Source organism: Ceratotherium simum, chromosome 31, assembly GCF_057802395.1.
Source record: "Ceratotherium simum simum isolate JZ-2026a chromosome 31, ASM5780239v1, whole genome shotgun sequence".
NCBI classification, from domain to species: domain Eukaryota; kingdom Metazoa; phylum Chordata; class Mammalia; order Perissodactyla; family Rhinocerotidae; genus Ceratotherium; species Ceratotherium simum.
The window spans coordinates 19,057,532-19,078,118 of NC_141930.1; the positions used below are offsets into that span (position 1 = coordinate 19,057,532).

The window sequence follows — 20,587 nt, forward strand, 5'->3', positions numbered from 1 at the left end:
TTTTTTTTTTTAAAGATTTTATTTATTCAGTTTTTTCCCCCCAAAGCCCCAGTAGATAGTTGTATGTCATAGGTTCACATCCTTCTAGTTGCTGTACGTGGGACTCGGCCTCACGTTGGATGGAGAAGTGGTGCCTCGGGGCGCTCCCGGGATCCGAACCCGGGCCGCCAGCATCAGAGCGCGCACACTTAACCGCTAAGCCACGGAGCCGGCCCTCACTAATCTGTTCTTATCTATGTGTTTGTTTATATTTCACATATGAGTGAAATCATGCAGTATTTGTCCTTCTCGGACTTGTTTCGCTTAACATAATACCCTCAAGGTCCATCTATGTTGTCGCATGGCACAATTTTGTCTTTTTTAATGGCTGAGTAGTATTCCACTGTATATATATATCTCACATCTTCTTTATCCGTTCATTCATTGATGGGCACTTAGATTGCTTCCACATCTTGGCTGTTGTGAATAGTGCTGTGGTGAACATAGGGGTGCATAAGTCTCTCTGAATTGTTGATGTCATGTTCTTTGGATAAATACCCGGTAGTGGGATAGCTGTATCATATGGTATTTCTATTTTTAATTTCTTTTGTGTGTGTGTGTGAGCAAGACTAGCCCTGAGCTAACATCCGATGCCAATCCTCCTTTTTTTGCTGAGGAAGATTGGTCCTGGGCTAACATCCCTGCCCATCTTCCTCCACTTTATATGGGACACCGCCATAGCATGGCTTGACAAGCGTTGGTGTGCGCCTGGGATCTGAATCTGCAAACCCCAGGCCGCCGCAGTGGAGCGTGCGCACTTAACCACTGTGCCACCGGGCCGGCCCCTGTTTTTAATTTTTTGAAAAATTTCCATACTGTTTTCCATAGTGGCTGCAGTTTGCATTCTCATCAGCAGTGTGTGAGGGTTCCCTTTTCTCCACATCCTGTCCAACACTTGTTATTTCTTGTCTTTATAGTTACAGCCATTCTGACAGGTGTGAGGTGATATCTCATTGTAGTTTGATTTGCATTTCTCTGGTAGTTAGTGACGTTGAACATCTTTTTATATGCCTGTTGGCCATCTGTATATCTTCTTTGGAAAAATGTCCATTCACATCCTCTGCCCATTTTTTGTTCGGGTTGTTCATTTTTTTGTTGTTGAGTTGTATGAGTTCTTGATATATTTTGGAAATTAACCTCTTGTCGGATATGTGATTTGCAAATATTTTCTCCCAGTTGGTGGGTTGTCATTTCGTTTTGTTGATGGTTTCTTTTGCTGTGCAGAAGCTTTTTAGTCTGATGTAGTTCCATTTGTTTATTTTTTGTTTTGTTTCCCTTGTCTGAGTAGACATGGTATTCAAAAAGATACTGCTAAGACCAATGTCAAAGAGTGTACTGCCTGTATTTTCTTATGAGAGTTTGGTGGTTTCAGGTCTTAACATTAAAGTCTTTAATCCTTTTTGAGTTAATTTTTGTGTATGGTGTAAGATAATGTTCTATTTTCATTCTTTTGTATGTGGCTGTCCAGTTTTCCCAGCACCACTTGTTGAAGTGACTTTCCTTTCTCCATTGTATGTTCGTAGCTCCTTTGTCGAAGATTAACTGTCCATAGACGTGTGGTTTTTTTCCTGGGCCCTCAGTTCTGTTCCATTGATCTGTGTGTCTGTTTTTCTGCTAACACCATGCTGTTTTGATTACTGTAGCTTTGTAGTATAATTTGAATTCTGGGAGTGTGATACCTCCTACTTTGTTCTTTTTTCTTAGGATTGCTTTGGCTATCTTTTGTTGTTCCATATAAATTTTAGGATTCTTTGTTCTTTTTCCATGAAGAATGTCATTGAAATTCTGATTGAGATTGCATTGAATCTGTAGATTGCTTTAGGTTGTATGGACATTTTAAGTATGTTTATTTTTCCAATCCATGAGCATGGAGTATCTTCCTATATCTTTATGTCATCTTCAATTTTTTTCAATACTGTGTTATAGCTTTCAGTGTATAGGTCTTTCACCTCCTTGGTTAAATTGATTTCTTGTTATTTTATTCCTTGTTGTGATTGTAAATGAGACCGTTTTCTTGAACTCACTGTATGCTAGTTCGTTATTAGTGTATAGAAATGCAACTGATTTTTGTGTGTTGATTTTGTATCCTGCAACTTTATTGTATTTGTTGATTATTTCTAGTAGTTTTTTGGTGGATTCTTTAGGGTTTTTTATACAGTATTATTTCATCCACAAATAGTGAGAGTTTCACTTCCTCCTTTCCAATTGGGATATGTTTTATTTCTTTTTCTTGCCTAATTGCTCTTGCTAAAACTTCCAGTGTTTTGTTGAATAAGAATGGCAAGAGTGGGCATTCCTGTTCTGAGAGGAATGGCTTTCAGTTATTCTCCATTGAGATGTTTGCCTGTGGGTTTATCATATATGGCCTTTATTATGTTGAAGTACTTTCCTTCTATACCCATTTTATTGAGAGTTTTTATCATAAATGGATGTTGGATCTTGTCAGTTGTTTTTTTGCATCTATTGAGGTGATCATTTGATTTTTATTCATTTTGTTATTGTGGTGTATCACGTTGATTTGCAGATGTTGAACCATCCCTGCATCCCTGGAATAAATCCCACCTGATCATGGTGTATGATCCTTTTAGTGCATCGTTCTCTTCAATTTTGCTAATATTTTATTCAGGATTTTTTGCATCTCCGGTCATGAGAGATATTGGCCTGTAATTTTCTTTTTTTTGTTGTTGTCCTTGTCTGGTTTGGGTATCAGGGTGATGTTGGCCTTGTACAATAAGTTAAGAAGCTTCCCCTCCTCTTCAGTTTTTTAGAAGAGTTTGAGAAGGATAGGTATTAAGTCTTCTTTGAATGTTTGGTAGAATTCACCCAGGAAGCCAGTCCTGGACTTTTATTTTCTGGGACGTTTTTGATTACTGTTTCAATCTCTTTGCTTGTGATTGGTCTATTCAGATTCTCTATTTCTTATTGATTCAGTTTTGGGAGATTGTATGATTCTAAAATTTATCCATTTCTTCTAGGTTAGCCAGTTTGTTGGTGTATAGCTTTTCATAGTATTCTCTTACAATCCTTTGTATTTCTGTGGTGTCCGTTATAATTTTTTCTCTTTCATTTCTGATTTTATTTATTTGAGTCTTCTCTCTTTTTTTCTTAGTGAGTCTCGCTAAAGGTTTGTCAATTTTGTTTATCTTCTCGAAAAACCAGCTCTTAGTTTCATCGATTGTTTCTGTTGTTTTTAGTCTCTTTCGTTTATTTCTGATCTGATTTTTATTATATCCTTCCTTCTGCTGACTTAGGGCTTTGTTTGTTCTTCTTTCTCTAGTTATTTTAGGTATAGGGTAAGCTTGTTTATTTGAGATTTTTCTTGTTAGTTGAAGTAGGCCTGTATTGCTATATACTTCCCTCTAGTACCTCTTTTGCTGCATCCCGTAAGAGTTGGTATGTTGTGTTTTCATTTTCATTTGTCTCTAGGTATTTTTTTATTTCTCCTTTGATTTCTTCGTTGATCCAATAGTTGTTTAGTAGCATCTTGTTTAGTTTCCACATACTTGTGACTTTCCTAGCTTTTTTCTTGTAGTTGATTTCTAGTTTCATAGCATTGTGGTTGGAAAAGATGCTTCATATGATGTCAGTCTTCTTAAATTTGTTGAGACTTGCTTTGTTTCCCAAGATATAGTCTGTCTTTGAGAATGTTACATGTGCACTTGAGAAGAACGTGTATTCTGCTTTCTTGAGATGGAATATTCTATATATCTATTAAGTCCGTCTGGTCTAGTGTTTCATTTAAGTCCACTGTTTTCTTGTTGACTTTCTGCCTGGACGATTTATACATTGACGTAAGTGGGGTGTTAAGGTTCCCTGCTATTGTGTTGCTTTGGATTTCTCCTTTCAGATCTGTTAATAGTTGCTTTATGTGCTTTGGTGCTCCTGTGTTTGGTACATATATATTAATAACTAGTATGTCTTCTTGGTGGAATGTCCCTTTTATCATTATATAATGCCTGTCTTTGTCTCTTATTATCTTTTTTATTTTGAAGTCTGGTCTGTCTGATATAAGTATGGCTCCACCTGTTTTCTTTTGCTTGCCATTTGCTTGGAGTATCATCTTCCATCCCTTCACTCTGAGCCTGTGTTTGTCTTTAGAGCTCAGGTGTGTTTCCTGGAGGCAGCATATTGTTGGGTCTTGTTTTTTAATCTATCCAGCCACTCTCTGTCTTTTGATTGGTGAATTCAGTCCATTTACATTTAGAGTGATTACTGATATATGAGGGCTTAATACTGCCATGTTATCTTTTGTTTTCTGGTTGTTCTGTATTATGCTTCTTTCTTTTTCCTTGCATTTCTGACTGTCACTTCAGTTTGGTGGTTTTCTGTGATGGTTTTCTTAATATTCTCTTTATTTATGGTTTGTGACTCTGCTCTGAGTTTTTGTTTTGTGGTTACCATGACGTTTGTATAAAAGATCTCGTAGATGACATAGTCCTTTTTCTGCTGATAGCCTTCTTGTCTCCATTAGCCTAAGCCGGTTCCATCCCTCTCCTCTCCCCCTTCCATGTTTTTGTTGTCACAAATTATTCTTTTTTGTGTTGTGAGTTAGTAACTAAATTGAAGCGTTTATCGTTATTTTCTGTGCTGTCTTTCCTTTTATCTTTTATGTTATACTTAAGTGTTTGCTAACCTATTCTGATAGAGAGCTGCAATTTTCTGATTTTGTCTTTTTGTGTCTTTGCTCAAAGCTTTGTAAACCTTTGCCTTTTTGTTTCAGGTAGGAGGACTCCCTTCATTGTTTCTTGTAAGACAAGTCTAGTGGCAGTGAACTCCTTCAGCTTTTGTTTATCTGGGAAACCTTTTATTTCTCTGTCGTATCTGAAGGATAATTTCACTAGATAAAATATGCTTGGCTGATAGTCTTTGTCTTTTCAGTATTTTGAATATATCTTTACATTCTCTCCTAGCCTGTAAGATTTCTGCTGAGATTTTCACTGAAAGCCTGATGGAGGTTCCTTTGTAGGTTGTTTTCTTCTCTTTTGCTGCCATTAATGTTTTTTCTGTGTCATTGACTTTTGACAGTTTTAATATTGTATGCCTTGGAGAAGGTCTTTTTCATTGATGTAATTAGGAGTTCTGTTGTGTTCATGTACTTGTATGTCCATTTTCTTCCCCAGGTTTGGGAAGTTCTCTGCCATTATTTCTTTGAACAGGCTCCTTTGCTCCTTTCTCTCTCACTTCTTCTTCTGGGATACCTATAATCTTTATGTTACTTTTGCTAGTTGAGTCAGATATTTCTCAAAGAATTTCTTCATTTTTTAAAAATCTTAGTTCTCTCTCTTCCTCCACCTGAATCATTTCTTTGTTTCTATCTTCTCTCTCACTAATTCTCTCACCCATAAGGTCTGAAAAAACAGCCCTCTATTTTTTATGCCTGCTGCATTATTTTTTTATCTCATTAATTGTGTTCTTCATATCCACAATTTGTTTGTTTGTTTGTTTGTTTCCTTTTAGAGCTTCATTCTTTTTGGTGAAGTATTCCTTCTGTTCATTAATTTTATTCCTGAGCTCAGTGAACTGTGAGTTTTCTTGTAACTTGTTGAGTTGCTTTATGACAGCTGTTTTGAATTCTCTGTCAGTTAAATTGTAATCTTCTGTGACTTCAGGTTTTGTCTCTGGAGAGTTGTCATTTTCCTTCTGTTCTGCCACGTTGCTGTAGTTCTTTATGTTGTTTGATGAATTGATCCTCTGCCAGTGTGTTTGTGGTAGTAACCACCTTTCTTATTTGAGTATGGCTTTGGTTACTTTCGTTCTGGTCACCTGGGTTTCATGTTCCTCCACTGGCTCTTTGTGGACTCGGATGCTGCTGCCCATGCACCACCTTAGCTGCTCTTCTTGGGTTCTCTTGGGGTGCTGGTTGCACTGCTGCCAGTGGTGCTGGGTTCACAGGTGTCACTGTTGCTGTTGGGGGCCTGGGGACCCAGGGACATGTATGCAGCCTCTGTTGCTGGCAGAGCTGGTATCGGGGTTGCTGCCACTGAGGGCTGAGTCACCACTTTTGCCACGGGTCTTGATGCTTCTGGTCGCAGATTCCACCTGCCACCACTGGGGGTGGGCAGGGGCTGTTTTCTCTCTTACCGCCCCATCTGCTCGTAGTTGTGCCAGTTAGGCTGCTTTGTGTTCACATGGGCTGGGTTGTTGCCACTTGGTGGGACACGTTCACATGTGTGGTACTGCTGTGGCTTGGTGGGCGCTCCGGTGGGCCATGCTACTGCTGCTCTGCAGGCATTCGCATGCATGCTGGGCTGCCCCCACCTCCACTCGCAGTTGTGCTGGCCACTGCGTGAGGATCCACATCCTGGATCGCTGCCACCATGGAGGGGGAGGTGGCTGGTTCCCTAGTTCTACTGCTTCCCAAGAATCTAGTCCACCCACCCTCAGATGTATGGCTGCGTGGATCTCTCAGGCGTCCTTTTGTGCTGTGTAGGGAATCCTCTGTTTGTTTATGGATCTTGTAATTTAGAGGGTAGAGGCGAAGGGAACAACTCACTCTGCCATGATGCTGACGTCACTCCTCATTTTATTCTTAAATAGTCACAGTTACTGACTGTTAGAATGTGTGTTCCTGTTGGACACTGCACAACGTTTTAGACTTTGGAATCAGTTTGGACACCACCACTCTCATTTCCCATTCTTCATTGATTTTCATGTAGTATGTTTTTTATCATAGCAACTAAAACCCAGGTTTGCAAAAATGATGATGTGGTTGAATGAAATGTAGTGTGATCTAATTGATCTAATGTTGAAAGTGAACGATCTTGCAAAGAGTCTAACAGATGTATTTCCCTCTGAATTTTCCCTCAGAAATTCTCATGGCATCCCTGAGTTTGCTGCAGCATTCTGGGGTGCTTTGGTGTAGTGTTTGGGAACTGTGGCCATAAATATTTATTGAATGCCTGCTGTATGCTATGTAGTGTGGACACTGTTCTTAGCAAGAAAGACCTGATCCCTTCCCTCTTAGAGCTTACAGTCTTACAGGAAATACTTACATTAAGCAAGTAATAGAAATATTTTGAATTTTGTGAGAGAAAGGCCTATTACAAGGGTACCTTATGTGATTTGGGGTGAGAAGATATTAGTCATCTTACATGAATTTCTAGATTCATAGTAGATATATTCCATAAATGTTTATATGTTGGTTTTGGTTTTGTTTTCAGTCATTCCCTTCTAAAGTCACAGTCACTTGTCCAAAATAAATTTGCATCTGAAAATACTTAGCTCTTAAATTGAACTTTATTTCGTTAGGTTAATTAACTCTTTTGTGCTTGACATTATTTACTGTAAAGAATAGTGATAGTTTATAGTTTTCAGACAACAGAGATTTCCACTTGTAGGAGTAATTATAAAAATGTAGCAGTATATGAGAATTAGATCCTTATTGTGTGGATTACAACATCAGTTACTTTTTAATCTAGGAACAGCTAGCCTTGCCCAGTACTATAATATCTGAAAAATGTAACAGATGAAAACAGTATATTTTCTTTTCTTTTAGGGAGTTAAAAAATGAAGTATGAGTTTTATTAGTCAAGAAATTATCACCCAGAGAGAACTACAAATGTTTGCAGATTTCTTTTGTAGTGGCTGTGTGATGGCAAACAAAACACAGCGATGTGAAGTGTGGTGCTCCCACTGCAGGGGTTGCTTACATCAGCCACCCAGGTTACTTTAGTCCTGACCTTTCAGAGATGGAACCCAAGAGGAACTGAACTCCGGAGGAGCCTGGTCATAATCTTTGCTATACAGCTTTGGGATATTTAAAAAGTGATCACATATATGAGTTATAAATAATATTTTAAACAGAAGTTTTCCCCTAATCATAGGTGTTCTTTAAAGAAATTTTCCTGTACATTTTGGAAACTTCTACCAGCTCATTTGACCACAAATGGATGGTTATTCAGACATTGACAAGGATTTGTGCAGGTATTTAAAATTCTTTCTTTATTATCTCTTTGTTATTATGAGATATTTAAAAGACCAAATATAGTCATACACTAGATGCCTTTTGTTAAAATTAATATATTGTATTATTACAGATGCTCAGAGTGTAGTGGATATTTATGTAAACTATGACTGTGACTTAAATGCGGCAAATATATTTGAAAGACTGGTAAATGATCTATCAAAAATTGCTCAAGGACGGGGCAGTCAAGAACTTGGTATGAGTAATGTTCAGGTAAGAACCTTAAAAACATTTTCAAATTTAAACTTTGCCAAGGAAGAGCTATGCGTTTTTCTTAAAAGATCTTTTTGTTTTTATTCTTTTTGTGAATAATTTTGTAGGAATTGAGCCTGAGGAAAAAAGGTTTAGAATGCTTAGTGTCGATTTTGAAGTGTATGGTTGAATGGAGTAAGGATCAGTATGTGAATCCCAACTCTCAGACAACTCTTGGTAAGGTGACATTTTGAGTTATAACTCCTTGTCTTTTTAAATAAATGATACTTTGGAGGATAGTTGCAGATGCCATTAAGCCAGGTTCATGACGTCTTTATTCATTTAGCTGATGAAGAAGCATCCTGTAGGAATTAAATAATGAAAGTTAAAATTATGAATTTCCCAGCTTCATTATCCAAATTTCTTTTTTCTAAATCTTCCTAGAAATGTTTGAATATCATATTCAAGTAAAGCAACTTACACAACTTATGCAACTTACTTAAAGGATTGTTATAGAAGAAAAATATAAAAGCCTGTATGTTTTAAAAAGATTGAATTGTTCATCTATGTTTGACATTTACCCTTACTTGGAGAACAGCTCATAACTGCAGGGCTACCCTGGTGTTATCTTAGTCAAGAGTTCTTTGAGGGAAGACTGCTCTTATGGGGCATGAGCTGAGAGCAGAAACCTAGTGGATACTCAGCACTGCAGCTGCCAAAAGAACAACTTTAAATGGTATAAATTATACATATACTAATTGCAGTGTTTCAATATCAAAGTATATTGTCTATTATGGCACCTAATATTTTATTTGTATTAAGTAGATATCTAAACAACATTGAAATATCTTGCTTTATTCAAGAATTTTTTATACCTTTTACTTATTTTGCTTTTACGGAATAATGTACTGTATCAGTTTTTCTGCCTACAGGTCAGGAAAAACCCTCAGAGCAAGAGACGAGTGAAATCAGACACCCTGAGACAATAAACAGATATGGAAGTTTAAATTCTCTGGAATCAACATCATCATCAGGAATAGGCAGCTACAGTACACAGATGTCTGGCACTGATAATCCAGAACAATTCGAGGTCCTAAAGCAACAAAAAGAAATAATAGAGCAAGGGATAGATTTGTGAGTGTCTGATTTTACGGAGAAATGTTATTGAACATCCCTCTGCCAGTGCTGTGCCACCCTTGCCCTGGTTTTCTCTACCTCTTTGGATTAATTTTATTCCCTTCCTATTACCACCGTTCAATGAGTAAAATGGGGCTTAGTTCTCCTGGATCCAAAACTGGTAGTGGCTCCTTATTCAGCTCCCTTGTTCATTGCAGTCTAGCCCAAACATACCCTTGTAATGCACATTAAATTAATTTTCCACCATATTTTATATGCTGTTGATGAACATCTTTGGTGTAGTTTTGCATTGTTCATTTAACTCCATTGGAAAATCCCCCATTATATTTCCTAAGCAGGTGACAGCTCAAAAAATTTACAGTGTGAAACTTCTGATAGTTAGCATTGCTCGTTTGTAGGTTTTATATTTTCTCCAGTTGGGTTACAAATGTGCTGCTCTTGTTCCTGAGCCGTTGGTATTGATTTCATTTTTATATGTTGATAAGGTGATAATGTCCTTTTCCAACCTGGCTACTCTACCAGTCCCTGATCTTGTGAAATCAGTTTTCCCACTAAGCTATGTGATGTCAGCCTGCTCCTAGACTATTTCCTGTCTAAATACTAACATGCTGCTTTCCTTCCTCTTATCACTCATCTCTTCTTTCAGAGAGATGCTATAAGGAAAAATGAATTTGCTGGCCTTTCTCCATGAATCTAGCACTGTAAATGGTTAAAAATTCTCTTATATGTTTACTTGGTTTGCTACTTTTGCTATAAAGCATTTCTTCCTGAATCTTAGGCAGTGCCTTTTGGTGAATGTTCAAGTACCCTTTTTTTCAGTGTTACTAGAAAAAAAATTTTTTTGACAAAATGTACACATATTCTTTGTCATAAAATTATAAAATCTTGCAGAATTGCCTCAGGAAATCACCATTGATGCTTCATTCATTCTAATTTTTCAGTCAATATTTATCAAAGTCCCATCTGTTCTAGACATTATGCAAGGTCCTAGGGAAACCTGGTGAATGAAACAGCCTTTGCTTCTGAGGGTCTCAAGGTCTATTATGTGTAAACGGATATTCGTATCGAAATTCTGGTGTCACTCGGCAAACACACGTATTTGGTACTTGGGACTGTGTGCCAGGAACCATGAAGGCACTGGTCCTTGTAGTCAGGATTACAGTCTAAATATGGGCAAAATATTTTTTTAAAATAGAATCATGCACCACTTAACAACGGGGACGTGTCCTGAGAAATGTGTCGTCATGCGAACATCATAAAGTGTACTTACACAAACCTAGGTGGCATAGCCTGCTACACACCTAGGCTATATGGTACTAGTCTTCTGGAACCACTGTTGTATATGCGGTCCATTGTCAACTGAAATGGTATGCAGCACATGACTGTAGTACTGTGTGAAGTCCAGAATAGAGTGTTGATAACTCTATTTTGAAGTACTTAGGAGTGAGGGGGAGTCGTTACATACCTCCAAAGTGGTGGTCTCCCTAGCCTCCAGTCCTTCTTTTAGACACTCGACTGCTTTCTGCTTCATACTTTCATGAGAATGCTCTCATGTTGCTGTGCTCCCAGTATACTCTTCCACGGCTGTTCTTTCATGACACCACTGTCCTGTCCCATTCTGTCAATGCGTGTCAGTCTTGATATGGGCTCTTTATCTGATGCATGCGTCTTGGCAGCGTTCTGCCAGGGTCTCCAGAGTTGTCCCTTAGCCCTTTTCTTTGCTTACTTTGTAACTTCTCTTAGATGGTCATGTTCTTTTTCATGACTTCAGCTACTATCTATGGGCTAACATCTCACATCTCACAAGTGTTGTTTTTAACTTAAATGCCTCTACTGAAGTCCAGACTCATATCTGTAATTGCCTGTTGGACATCTCTGCTGGATATTTCAAAGCTTCTCACACTCATTGTGTCGATAACCAAATTTATCAGTCTTCGTTCTCTTCACAGTCAACTCCCTAGTAGTCATACCAAAAACAAAAGAAACAGAAAATTGTGTTGTTTCTGTATTTCCTCTTTAGGCTAGTAACCCCAACATGCTACTAAAATTATAAGCTAGAATACTGGGAGTTACCTTAGCTTTTCCCCTTGGATCTAATCGGTCACTAAATCCTATTGGTTCTATTTCCTAAATAACTGCAATTTATTCTCTTCTGTCTGTCTCCCACAGTTCTCTCAAGTCAAACCATCACCATTTCTTGCCAGGATTAGTATAATCTTTTAACTGGTTTACCTTTCTTTGGTCTTAGTTATTCACTAGTCTTTTCTCACACTTAGCTAGGATCATCTTTCTTGAATGAAAGTCTGCTTCTATTTCTCCCTCTCCTTGCTTTTGGAGAATAAAGCCACAGCTTCTTTTAATAGCATATAATACCCTTCGTGATCTGGATCTGCTGGACCCCTAAGCTTCATCACCAGCCACTTCTTTATCTCACCTCGTTGTTCTAACAATGCAGAGCTATTTATTGTAATATCATGCTGTTTTATGTTTTCATTTATTAGTATGACCTGTACCTTGCTGTCTGGAATGTTTTTTCTTACTGTTTATAAAAGATATAATCATTCTTCAAAGCTTAGTTCTACAGTCACCTTCCCCAGGAAATATATCATGACCATCTCTATTAATTAGTCATGTCCTCTGCTGTGCTGTCTTCTTACCTTGTGAATACATTAATTTGTTGCATTTTTACTACTATAATTTTTATAAATCTTGTTTCTTCAATTAGAATGAGAGCTTTAGAGAGCAGGGATTGTGTTTATCTCAGTGAAAAATGTTTTATTTTAATTTATGTATGTGGTGATGATTGAGTTAGAACTTGACAGGGGAATAATTAGGAAGACAGAACAGGGAAGGACATTTCAGACAAAGAGAATGATATGTGCAGCAGCACAGAGGAAAGGGAGAACATTTGAGGACTGTTCAGCATGCCAGGGGCAGAGTGGAGGGTTAATAGCAGGGGGTGAGATGAGAGCATTGAGTTGGGTCCAGATTACAGAAGGCCTTATTCTCCACGTGAAGGAGTTTTTGTCTTGTTCCTGTTAGCATTGGCATCCTACTGAAGGATTTTAAGCAGAGGAGCAGCATCATTAGATTTCTGTTTTGGAAAGATGAGTTTGCCAGCAGCCTGAAGGATGGATTAGAATGTAAGCGAAACAAGAGATAGGGAAACCATTTAAGAACTCTTGCAATATCCAGGTGACGGGTGATGAAATACCAAGGTAATTCTTGGTACAATAAAAGTAGAAAGTAAATGATTTGGAAACAAAGAGGTGACATTTGAATTGGATCTTTAGGCATGAAGGAGAGTTCCCCAGTGAATGGAGCAGATAGAGGGCATGCAGAGGAAATAGACTCTGCAAATGTGCTATGTTTAGGGAATGAGATAGGATATGTGGGAGTAGATGAGAGAGAGGGCTTGAGAGATAAACTGGAGCTATATTGAGAAACATTTTGTCTGTCAGTCTATCAGTTTGGACTTCATTTTGAGAATGTTGGATATCTAGAGATGTTTTGTGTGTGTGTGAGGAAGATTGGCCCTGAGCTAACATCTGCCAATCCTCCTCTTTCTGCTGAGGAAGACTGGCCCTGGGCTAACATCCATGCCAATCTTCCTCCACTTTATATGGGACGCCGCCACAGCATGGCTTGCAAGGTGGTGCGTCGGTGCACGCCCGGGATCCGAACCGGTGAACCCGGGTCCGCCTCAGCGGAGCGCACGCACTTAACCGCTTGCGCCACCGAGCCGGCCCCTAGAGATGTTTTTATAAAGGAAATAATGCTGTCAGATGGTGGTTAAAACAGTCACCAAAATTCAAGTTCTGTACTTTAAAAGCAGGAAACTTAGAATTAATCAATGGATGTATATAGAATGAGCCAAGATTACTTGAGCATTAAGGAGAATATATAGAGTAAGTATGAGATTTTTAGTATTCATATCCTTACTCAAAGTTTATCTACTCCGTGGCATTATCTCAAATAGTCCGTGAAATGATCCATATCAATGATAAAGATTGCCTTCCATTTGAGACTCTAAGAAGAAAAAAATAAACTTTGCATAATACACATTTTTCGTATATTCATGCATTGATTATATTAAATAAACTCCTGTTTTCTAAGTGCTATTAGAAAATTAATTTACTGTAGTTTAAGATCTTATCAGAGAATACAAATGGTTTTCTATTTCTAATGTTCCTATATCATTAACCTCATCTAGATTTAATAAGAAACCAAAGAGAGGAATACAGTACCTCCAAGAACAAGGGATGCTTGGCACTACACCTGAGGATATTGCCCAATTCTTACATCAAGAGGAAAGATTAGACTCTGTAAGAATACCATTTTATTTCATTCTTTTCTGTAAAATTTGTTTTTAAGTTAATAATGATACATATTATTTCTCCTTTAAAATGTCCTCCTAAGTACGTAAGTAAAACTTAAAGAATAACCTAGGCATTCTTAATTTTGATTTGTAATTTTCTAAACTCAAAAGGCTATCTTGATTTTTTTTAACACATTTAATATGTTTAACTTTTAGCTTCATGTTTGAAATAGTTAACCCTATAGTCAAAACCTCTGGATCTTATGGATTTTTCTGCTTTTTAAATTGCTGTGTGGCAAATGTAACATTTCATTAGTATATCAGTTTCTGTCTTTTGTTGTTTAGACTCAAGTGGGTGAGTTCCTGGGAGATAATGATAAATTTAACAAAGAAGTCATGTATGCATATGTGGACCAACATGACTTTTCAGGAAAGGACTTCGTTTCAGCCCTTCGTATGTTTCTGGAAGGATTCCGTCTTCCAGGGGAAGCTCAAAAAATTGATCGATTGATGGAAAAATTTGCTGCAAGATATCTGGAATGCAACCAAGGGTAAGCACGGTTCAAATTCAAGTACTTACTGTTTGCTAACTATATCCAAGACACTGTGCTAGGAAGCATCGAGAGATTCGTAATCCCCTGCCCCCAGGGAACTTAAATTGTCTGTGGTCTGCAAGTGATAAGACAATTCCATAAAAAATGGTAATATGAGATAGAACATGGATTCTGAAAGAGAAAATTAAAAATGCTCTGGGTTTTGAGGGATATTTAAATAAAACTGTGAAACAATAAAAGTTTATAACATGATACATTTATTTTTCCAGACAAACTCTTTTTGCTAGTGCAGATACTGCCTATGTTTTGGCTTACTCAATTATTATGCTCACCACAGATCTTCACAGTCCACAGGTATGTTTTCTTCCAAGCCAGTTTTACAGTAAATAGTACAAATTAAATAAATTCTCTTGAATTCAATAAGTAGTAGTTGAAATTTTAATCTTTAGTGAAACCAGTCATCAAATTGGGGTAATTTGGTGTAGTATACATTTTATAAATGCAATTTCTAGTAGTAATTCTAATTTCAAATGTCTGTAAAATAAATCTGTATTTGTCTGTCTCATGGTTGACAGCTATATAAAGCTTAAGATAAATTTTAATCTAAGAATATGCTTATAGTTCTTCTGCCTATACTTATTACAACATGGAAAAACACTATATGTAGACCATCTTTTGTTTTTTACATTTCAAACTTAAACAGAGTGATTAGTATAGTAATCCTTCATGTGCCCATCACGCAGCTTCCACAGTTAGCAGCTTAGGCCCATCTTGTTCCATTTATAGCCTTTCTCTCCCCCAGGTCATTATGAAGGAAATCCCAAGTATCATTTCATCTGTATTTATTTCAGTATATATATCCCTGGTAGAGAAATACACTATTTAAACATAACTATAATATCATTACACCTAAAAATTAACAATAATTTTTAAATATCAGATATCCAGGAATTGTTCAAATTTCATTTGCCTCATAAAATTCCTAATTCCTTCTTAAATATTAAGGAACTGATTTCTGATATCCACTAGGAAAAAAGTTTTTTAGGTGTTTATGCTTAGTTTCTAGACACATGCCTTGGAATCCTTGGGGGAAGTTATCTTTATAAATTAACCTATTTGCAAGAAATTCTTAGTACTTCTTAGGGATTGGCATCTAATGATATCGGTTATTCTTTTTTTTTTTTTCCTATTGCCAACCGCCCCCCCCCCCCGCCAAAGCCCCAGTAGATAGTTGTATGTCATAGTTGCACATTTTTCTAATTGCTGTATGTGGGACGCAGCCTCAGCACAGCCGGAGAAGCAGTGCATCGGTGCGTGCCCAGGATTCGAACCCCGGGGGCCAGTAGCGGAGCGTGCACTTAACCGCTAAGCCATGGGGCCGGCCCAATATCTGTTATTCTTAGGATGTGAAATAAACTATATACTTACTACTAATCTGAGTATTGGAAAAATTAAAATTTATTTGAAGTTTGAGATGAAACTTTGCAATATAGGGTTTTTTGGTATGTATTTTAAGATGTTTAGGGCAGGGTCGATATGGAAAGTATATACCAAATGTATGATAGAGGGATTATATACAGAGTTATTCCTAGTTTTAAACATCAGAATTCAACCACTGTGCATTTACCGGGGATTTACTTGATTTTATATAGACCTTTTTTAAAGAAATCATTTAAGATTTTAATCATTTACAATTTGCCTTTAGCATATTACTGGCAGTGTAGTAAAAGCAGCTCACTTTTAGGGTTTTCATTATCTAGCATGGTACTTTTCTCCGTGGTTTTTAAAAGCAGTCTGCAGTTAATGACTTCTGTGGAGATCTTCATAGCAGAGTTTTCTGTCTGGTTTTTCAGTGTGAACCAAAAGTAGGATTATGTTGTATGCTACCTCCCTGTGTTTGTTATATTTTTAAAGAATTTGATTCCAAAAATGAATTATCAGTTTTATATGCATTTGTATCATATCTTCCTATACATGTGTACAGTCTTGGGTAAGTTATTTTGAATATTAAAACTTCCCTTAATTGTTTTTTATAGTACCCAGATTGTTAAAAGTTTCTGAACACATACTAGTTAGGGAATATTATCTTGAGAACAGTATCCTGTCTTTATGGCACGAGTTGCTGTCTGTAGAACATGTGCTTGAGTCCTAATCTAGCAGTGGTAACTGCTTATAGTCGTAATGCTCTCCTCAGACTGCTGGCTGGCATCATGTGCTGATATGCAGCTGTAGAACAGCTTATGAGTTCCTGTGAAGCTCAATGGCCTGTTAGAAAATTGAACCCTGAATCATGACTCCTTATGATTTATGATTCAGGACCATATAAACTATAACCAATGAATTTTTAAAGAAAAGAGGTAACTTTAAAGGAATCATTTAAAGCTAATTCTTCTCATTCTTAGTTGTTTTGAAAGTTAAAATATAGATGAATTTTTACAAGTCATTTATGTTCCTTTTTCACCTAGAATATTTATAGTTAGACTACCTTTTATATATAATGTTGAGTCAGTGATTTTTTAACTGGAGATATATTTAAAACACGTTTAATTTTTTTGTGTATATTAATCTTCATCAGTAGTAACAACTGGCTTTAAATGATTTAAGCACTAAAACTAGGCACAGCTTAATTTAAGCATGTGAGAATAAGAGTCAAGAATAGTGTGTTTTGTGAAAGATGAGCAGGAGAAGAAAAGTAGGATTATGTTTTGTACTACTTCCAGAATCCCACTGTGGCATAATTATTCTGTTTGAGCAGTGTATTTTTTGGGGGGTGGGGGGTACCTGAAATTAATATATTCCTTACTCCCACTTCCTGGGAGCTCCCACCCTTACCTCCCAACCCAGATCCACAAACGTATTTCACTACTACTTCATATTTTCTACCAAGACTTCTCTTTAGAGGTTTCCAGTTAGCGTGATGCTAAAACATTATGCCATGCTCAAAATTTCCAGGTGATGTTAGTCTTCTTTTAGCCTCTTATTGGCAGCACTTGTGTGATCTTTTATTTTGGTATCCCCAGGTCATTGTTTTTTTTAGTATTTATCAGAACTTCAGGTGAAATGGCTTTCTTTCTTTTATGTTTTTTTAGTGCCAAGACTCAAGATGAGTTTTTGAAGTTACAATATGTTAGAGCTTTTTTCCCTTGAATAGTAATAAATTACATTTGAAAACTTTTATGGTAATGTTTTTACATTTTTGTAGAAAAAGTGCTCCTTCCACCCTTTCTGACATACTAGAAAGATCTGTTAGCAGAGTAAACTGAACTAAATAAGTGTGTGTATCCCAATTATATCCTCTGGACATTCTGGTTTCTCTATAGTTAATTTTGCAAACTTCTGGTTACTTGCTTGATTATTACTCTGTGCACCTTATAAATTTACAGGAGCCTTAATTTTAGAATTGCCTTAAAATCTTTATGGAATGAGGTAGGAATGTATTTAATTAAATAAATGTATCTTCAGAGACATCATAAGACTTCTGGGTTTTGTCCATCTGGGTTTTTGGAGATAAAAAGTGTAAACATTTTGGCAGTGCTAGTTTTCAAGTTTGGTGACAGGGCTACCATCTTACAGACTGCAAACTTGTACCCCACCGATTTATCAAGGTATGCAGTAGGACTTTCCTATTCAGAGTACCCTTAAACAAGACAAAATGTTCCAAGGATACTTCACCCCGATCACCTAATACTCAGTTGCCGTGCTGAGTCCAAGAGAGAGTGTTATCTGGTTTTAAATAAATTTTGGTCTTTTTCTTTGGTCTTATTCTTTCATCCGCTTTTATATAAAATCAGCTTTTAAATCATTTGCAACACATTTATGTTCTTCTGAACTAAGCTTTGAATCTTCTTGATACTATATGTTTCCTTTTTTTTCTTTTGGTGAGGAAGATTGTCCCTGTGCTAACATCTGTGCCAGTCTTCCTCTATTTTGTATGTGGGATGCCACCACAGCATGGCTTGAGCGGTGTGTAGGTCCATGCCCAGGATCTGAACATGTGAACCCCAGGCCACTGAAGCAGAGCACGCGAACTTAACCACTATGCCACTGGGCTGGCCCCACCATATGTTTCTAATAACTGTCATGGTCTTTTTTTAAAGACTCTGGCTAGAGCTCTTAAACTTTGGGCAAAAGCAAATAATTATTCAGTCTCCCTGTTTTCGTTTTTTATGCGTGTGAGGACAATTAGCCCTGAGCTAAGATCTGTTGCCAATCCTCCTCTTTTTGCTGAGGAAGACTGGCCCTGGGCTAACATCCGTGCCCATCTTCCTCTACTTTTTATACGGGATGCCGCCACAGCATTGCTTGACAAGTGGTGCATTGGTCCGCACCTGAAATCCAAACCCACGAACCCTGCGCTGCTGAAGCAGAGTGCGCAAGCTTAACTGCTACGCCACCAGGCTGGCCTCAGTCTCCCTGCTTTCTTATTACAAATTACTCACGTGCACATCAGAGCAAGATGAAGTAGTATATGCTGGGATGGGTCTTTCTACATTGCCTTCATTTTATATGACTTCCTTTTTTTATTTTATTCCATGTTTTGTTGAATATTTTCCACTTCCTGTCCTCAAAGTATTTATGAATTCTCTTACGTGAACATTCAAATTCTTAAAATACGAGTGAATTTTTTATATTAATTTTTAGGAATTATAACGGTTTTTCATTTCTAGGTTAAAAATAAAATGACAAAGGAACAATACATTAAGATGAATAGAGGTATCAATGACAGTAAAGACCTTCCTGAAGAGTATCTATCAGCCATCTATAATGAAATAGCTGGGAAAAAGATATCAATGAAAGAAACAAAAGAACTAACAATCCCTACAAAATCGAGTAAACAAAGTAAGTATCTGAATCAATTGAATTCTGATTGTTCAGGAGGAAAATATGAGAAAAACTCTTAAAAAAGATTGTCTTTCACTTGGTTTAGAGTAAATCAAGTGTCATTTATTCAAATGAGAAGTATTATAATACTGGCATACCTTGTTTTATTGCACTTTGCAGATATTGTATTTTTTTTTTTATAGGACCCTCCACCAGCAAAAAGATTACGACTCACTGAAGGTTCAGATGATGGTTAGCATATTTTAGCAATAAAATATTTTTTAAATAAGATATGTACATTGTTTTTTTAGACATAATGCTATTTCATACTTAATAGACTACAGTATAGTGTAAACATAACTTTTATATGCTCTGGGATACCAAAAAATTCACATGACTCACTTTATTGTGATATTTGCCTTATTGAGGTGGTCTGGACCCAAACCTGCAATATCTCTGAGGTATGCCTGTATACAGTTTGCTGAACTGATTGTATTTTTTTCCGTATTCTAAAGAAAGATAGCACTGACTGGTGATTAATGGAAAATGCTACATAATATGCATGGATTAGTGTGCATTTAATATATATTTGTCCATTTAGCAGTTAATCTCAGCATGGATTTAGAGGTCTGAGAGATTGGTTAGGCAACCCCATTAGTCGGACTTCAGTTCCCAGTCTATTTTTTTTGCCTCCTCATCATCTACAAACACCATATTTCCATGTTTTCATCTATTGTTAGTCATAAAGGGGAGCTGGAAGTAGGGGTGATTCAAGGAGGTCGGGAAAGGTAGGATCATGGAGGAGCTCGTGGAATTGGGAATCACTACTTCAGATGCACCACAAATTATATCACTATAGAGTTCCTAGATCTAGCCAGCATTAGGAACCAACTGTGGGCCTGGCTCCATTCTAGACAATCTGTACATGTAAACAGTGGTGATTAAATTAGAGCTAAACTCTGACTGCAGGAATGAGGTGACGGTAGTGGCTCAAGAATGTAACAGTGATATGGAAAGAGGACTCCTGCCTTTTTGAGCACTTCCACTTGGAAATGCAATCTCAGGCTTTACCCAACAAAACAGATTGCAGTAGCAAAATTCTAGTGACAGTAGCAGAATTCTGTTGCTATTCTATGGACAAAAGCAAAAAGGCCTGTGTGATATGTATATCTTTAGAAGTTGATGAAGAATTATAAGATGAGAGCCAGGGGCTAGGGAGATAATGTTAGAAGGAATAGCAGAGTATAGCTGGCCTTATCTTTTGGAATAATACAGGGAATGATTCTAAGGAGCTTTAGTAAGTTCTCCCTCATTTTATGGATGAGGACACTGACGTCCAGAGAGGTTAAGAAACTTAGAATCATAGAATCTATGAGCTGAGTATAGTGTAAAAACTTTTATTAAATTTCTGCATTAAAAACCCAAAGAGTGGCAAAGCCAAATCTCGAACTAGGCATCCTTGGCTTATTGTAGTCCAGTACCAATCAGCAGTTTACTTGGTAGTTATTTTCAGCATTTTTGCTTATAACATTGTTAAGTATATTGATCAAGAGTTAGTTTTCA

General features: G+C 37.1%; 1 protein-coding gene across 2 annotated transcripts in view; it reads left to right on the forward strand.

The window, feature by feature from the left end:
* ARFGEF1 (ARF guanine nucleotide exchange factor 1) overlaps positions 1-20,587 on the forward strand; it is a 153,729-nt gene that overhangs the window by 84,864 nt on the left and 48,278 nt on the right. Inside the window, exons 11-18 of one of the 2 annotated variants that reach the window (XM_087420482.1) lie at positions 7,863-7,962; positions 8,076-8,215; positions 8,323-8,431; positions 9,112-9,328; positions 13,545-13,656; positions 13,995-14,200; positions 14,473-14,557; positions 18,871-19,042. In XM_087420482.1, the coding sequence (XP_087276608.1) occupies positions 7,863-7,962; positions 8,076-8,215; positions 8,323-8,431; positions 9,112-9,328; positions 13,545-13,656; positions 13,995-14,200; positions 14,473-14,557; positions 18,871-19,042 (1,141 nt within the window). The remainder of the gene's footprint in view (positions 1-7,862; positions 7,963-8,075; positions 8,216-8,322; positions 8,432-9,111; positions 9,329-13,544; positions 13,657-13,994; positions 14,201-14,472; positions 14,558-18,870; positions 19,043-20,587) is intronic. The other variant, XM_004436259.3, reaches the window with a different exon arrangement.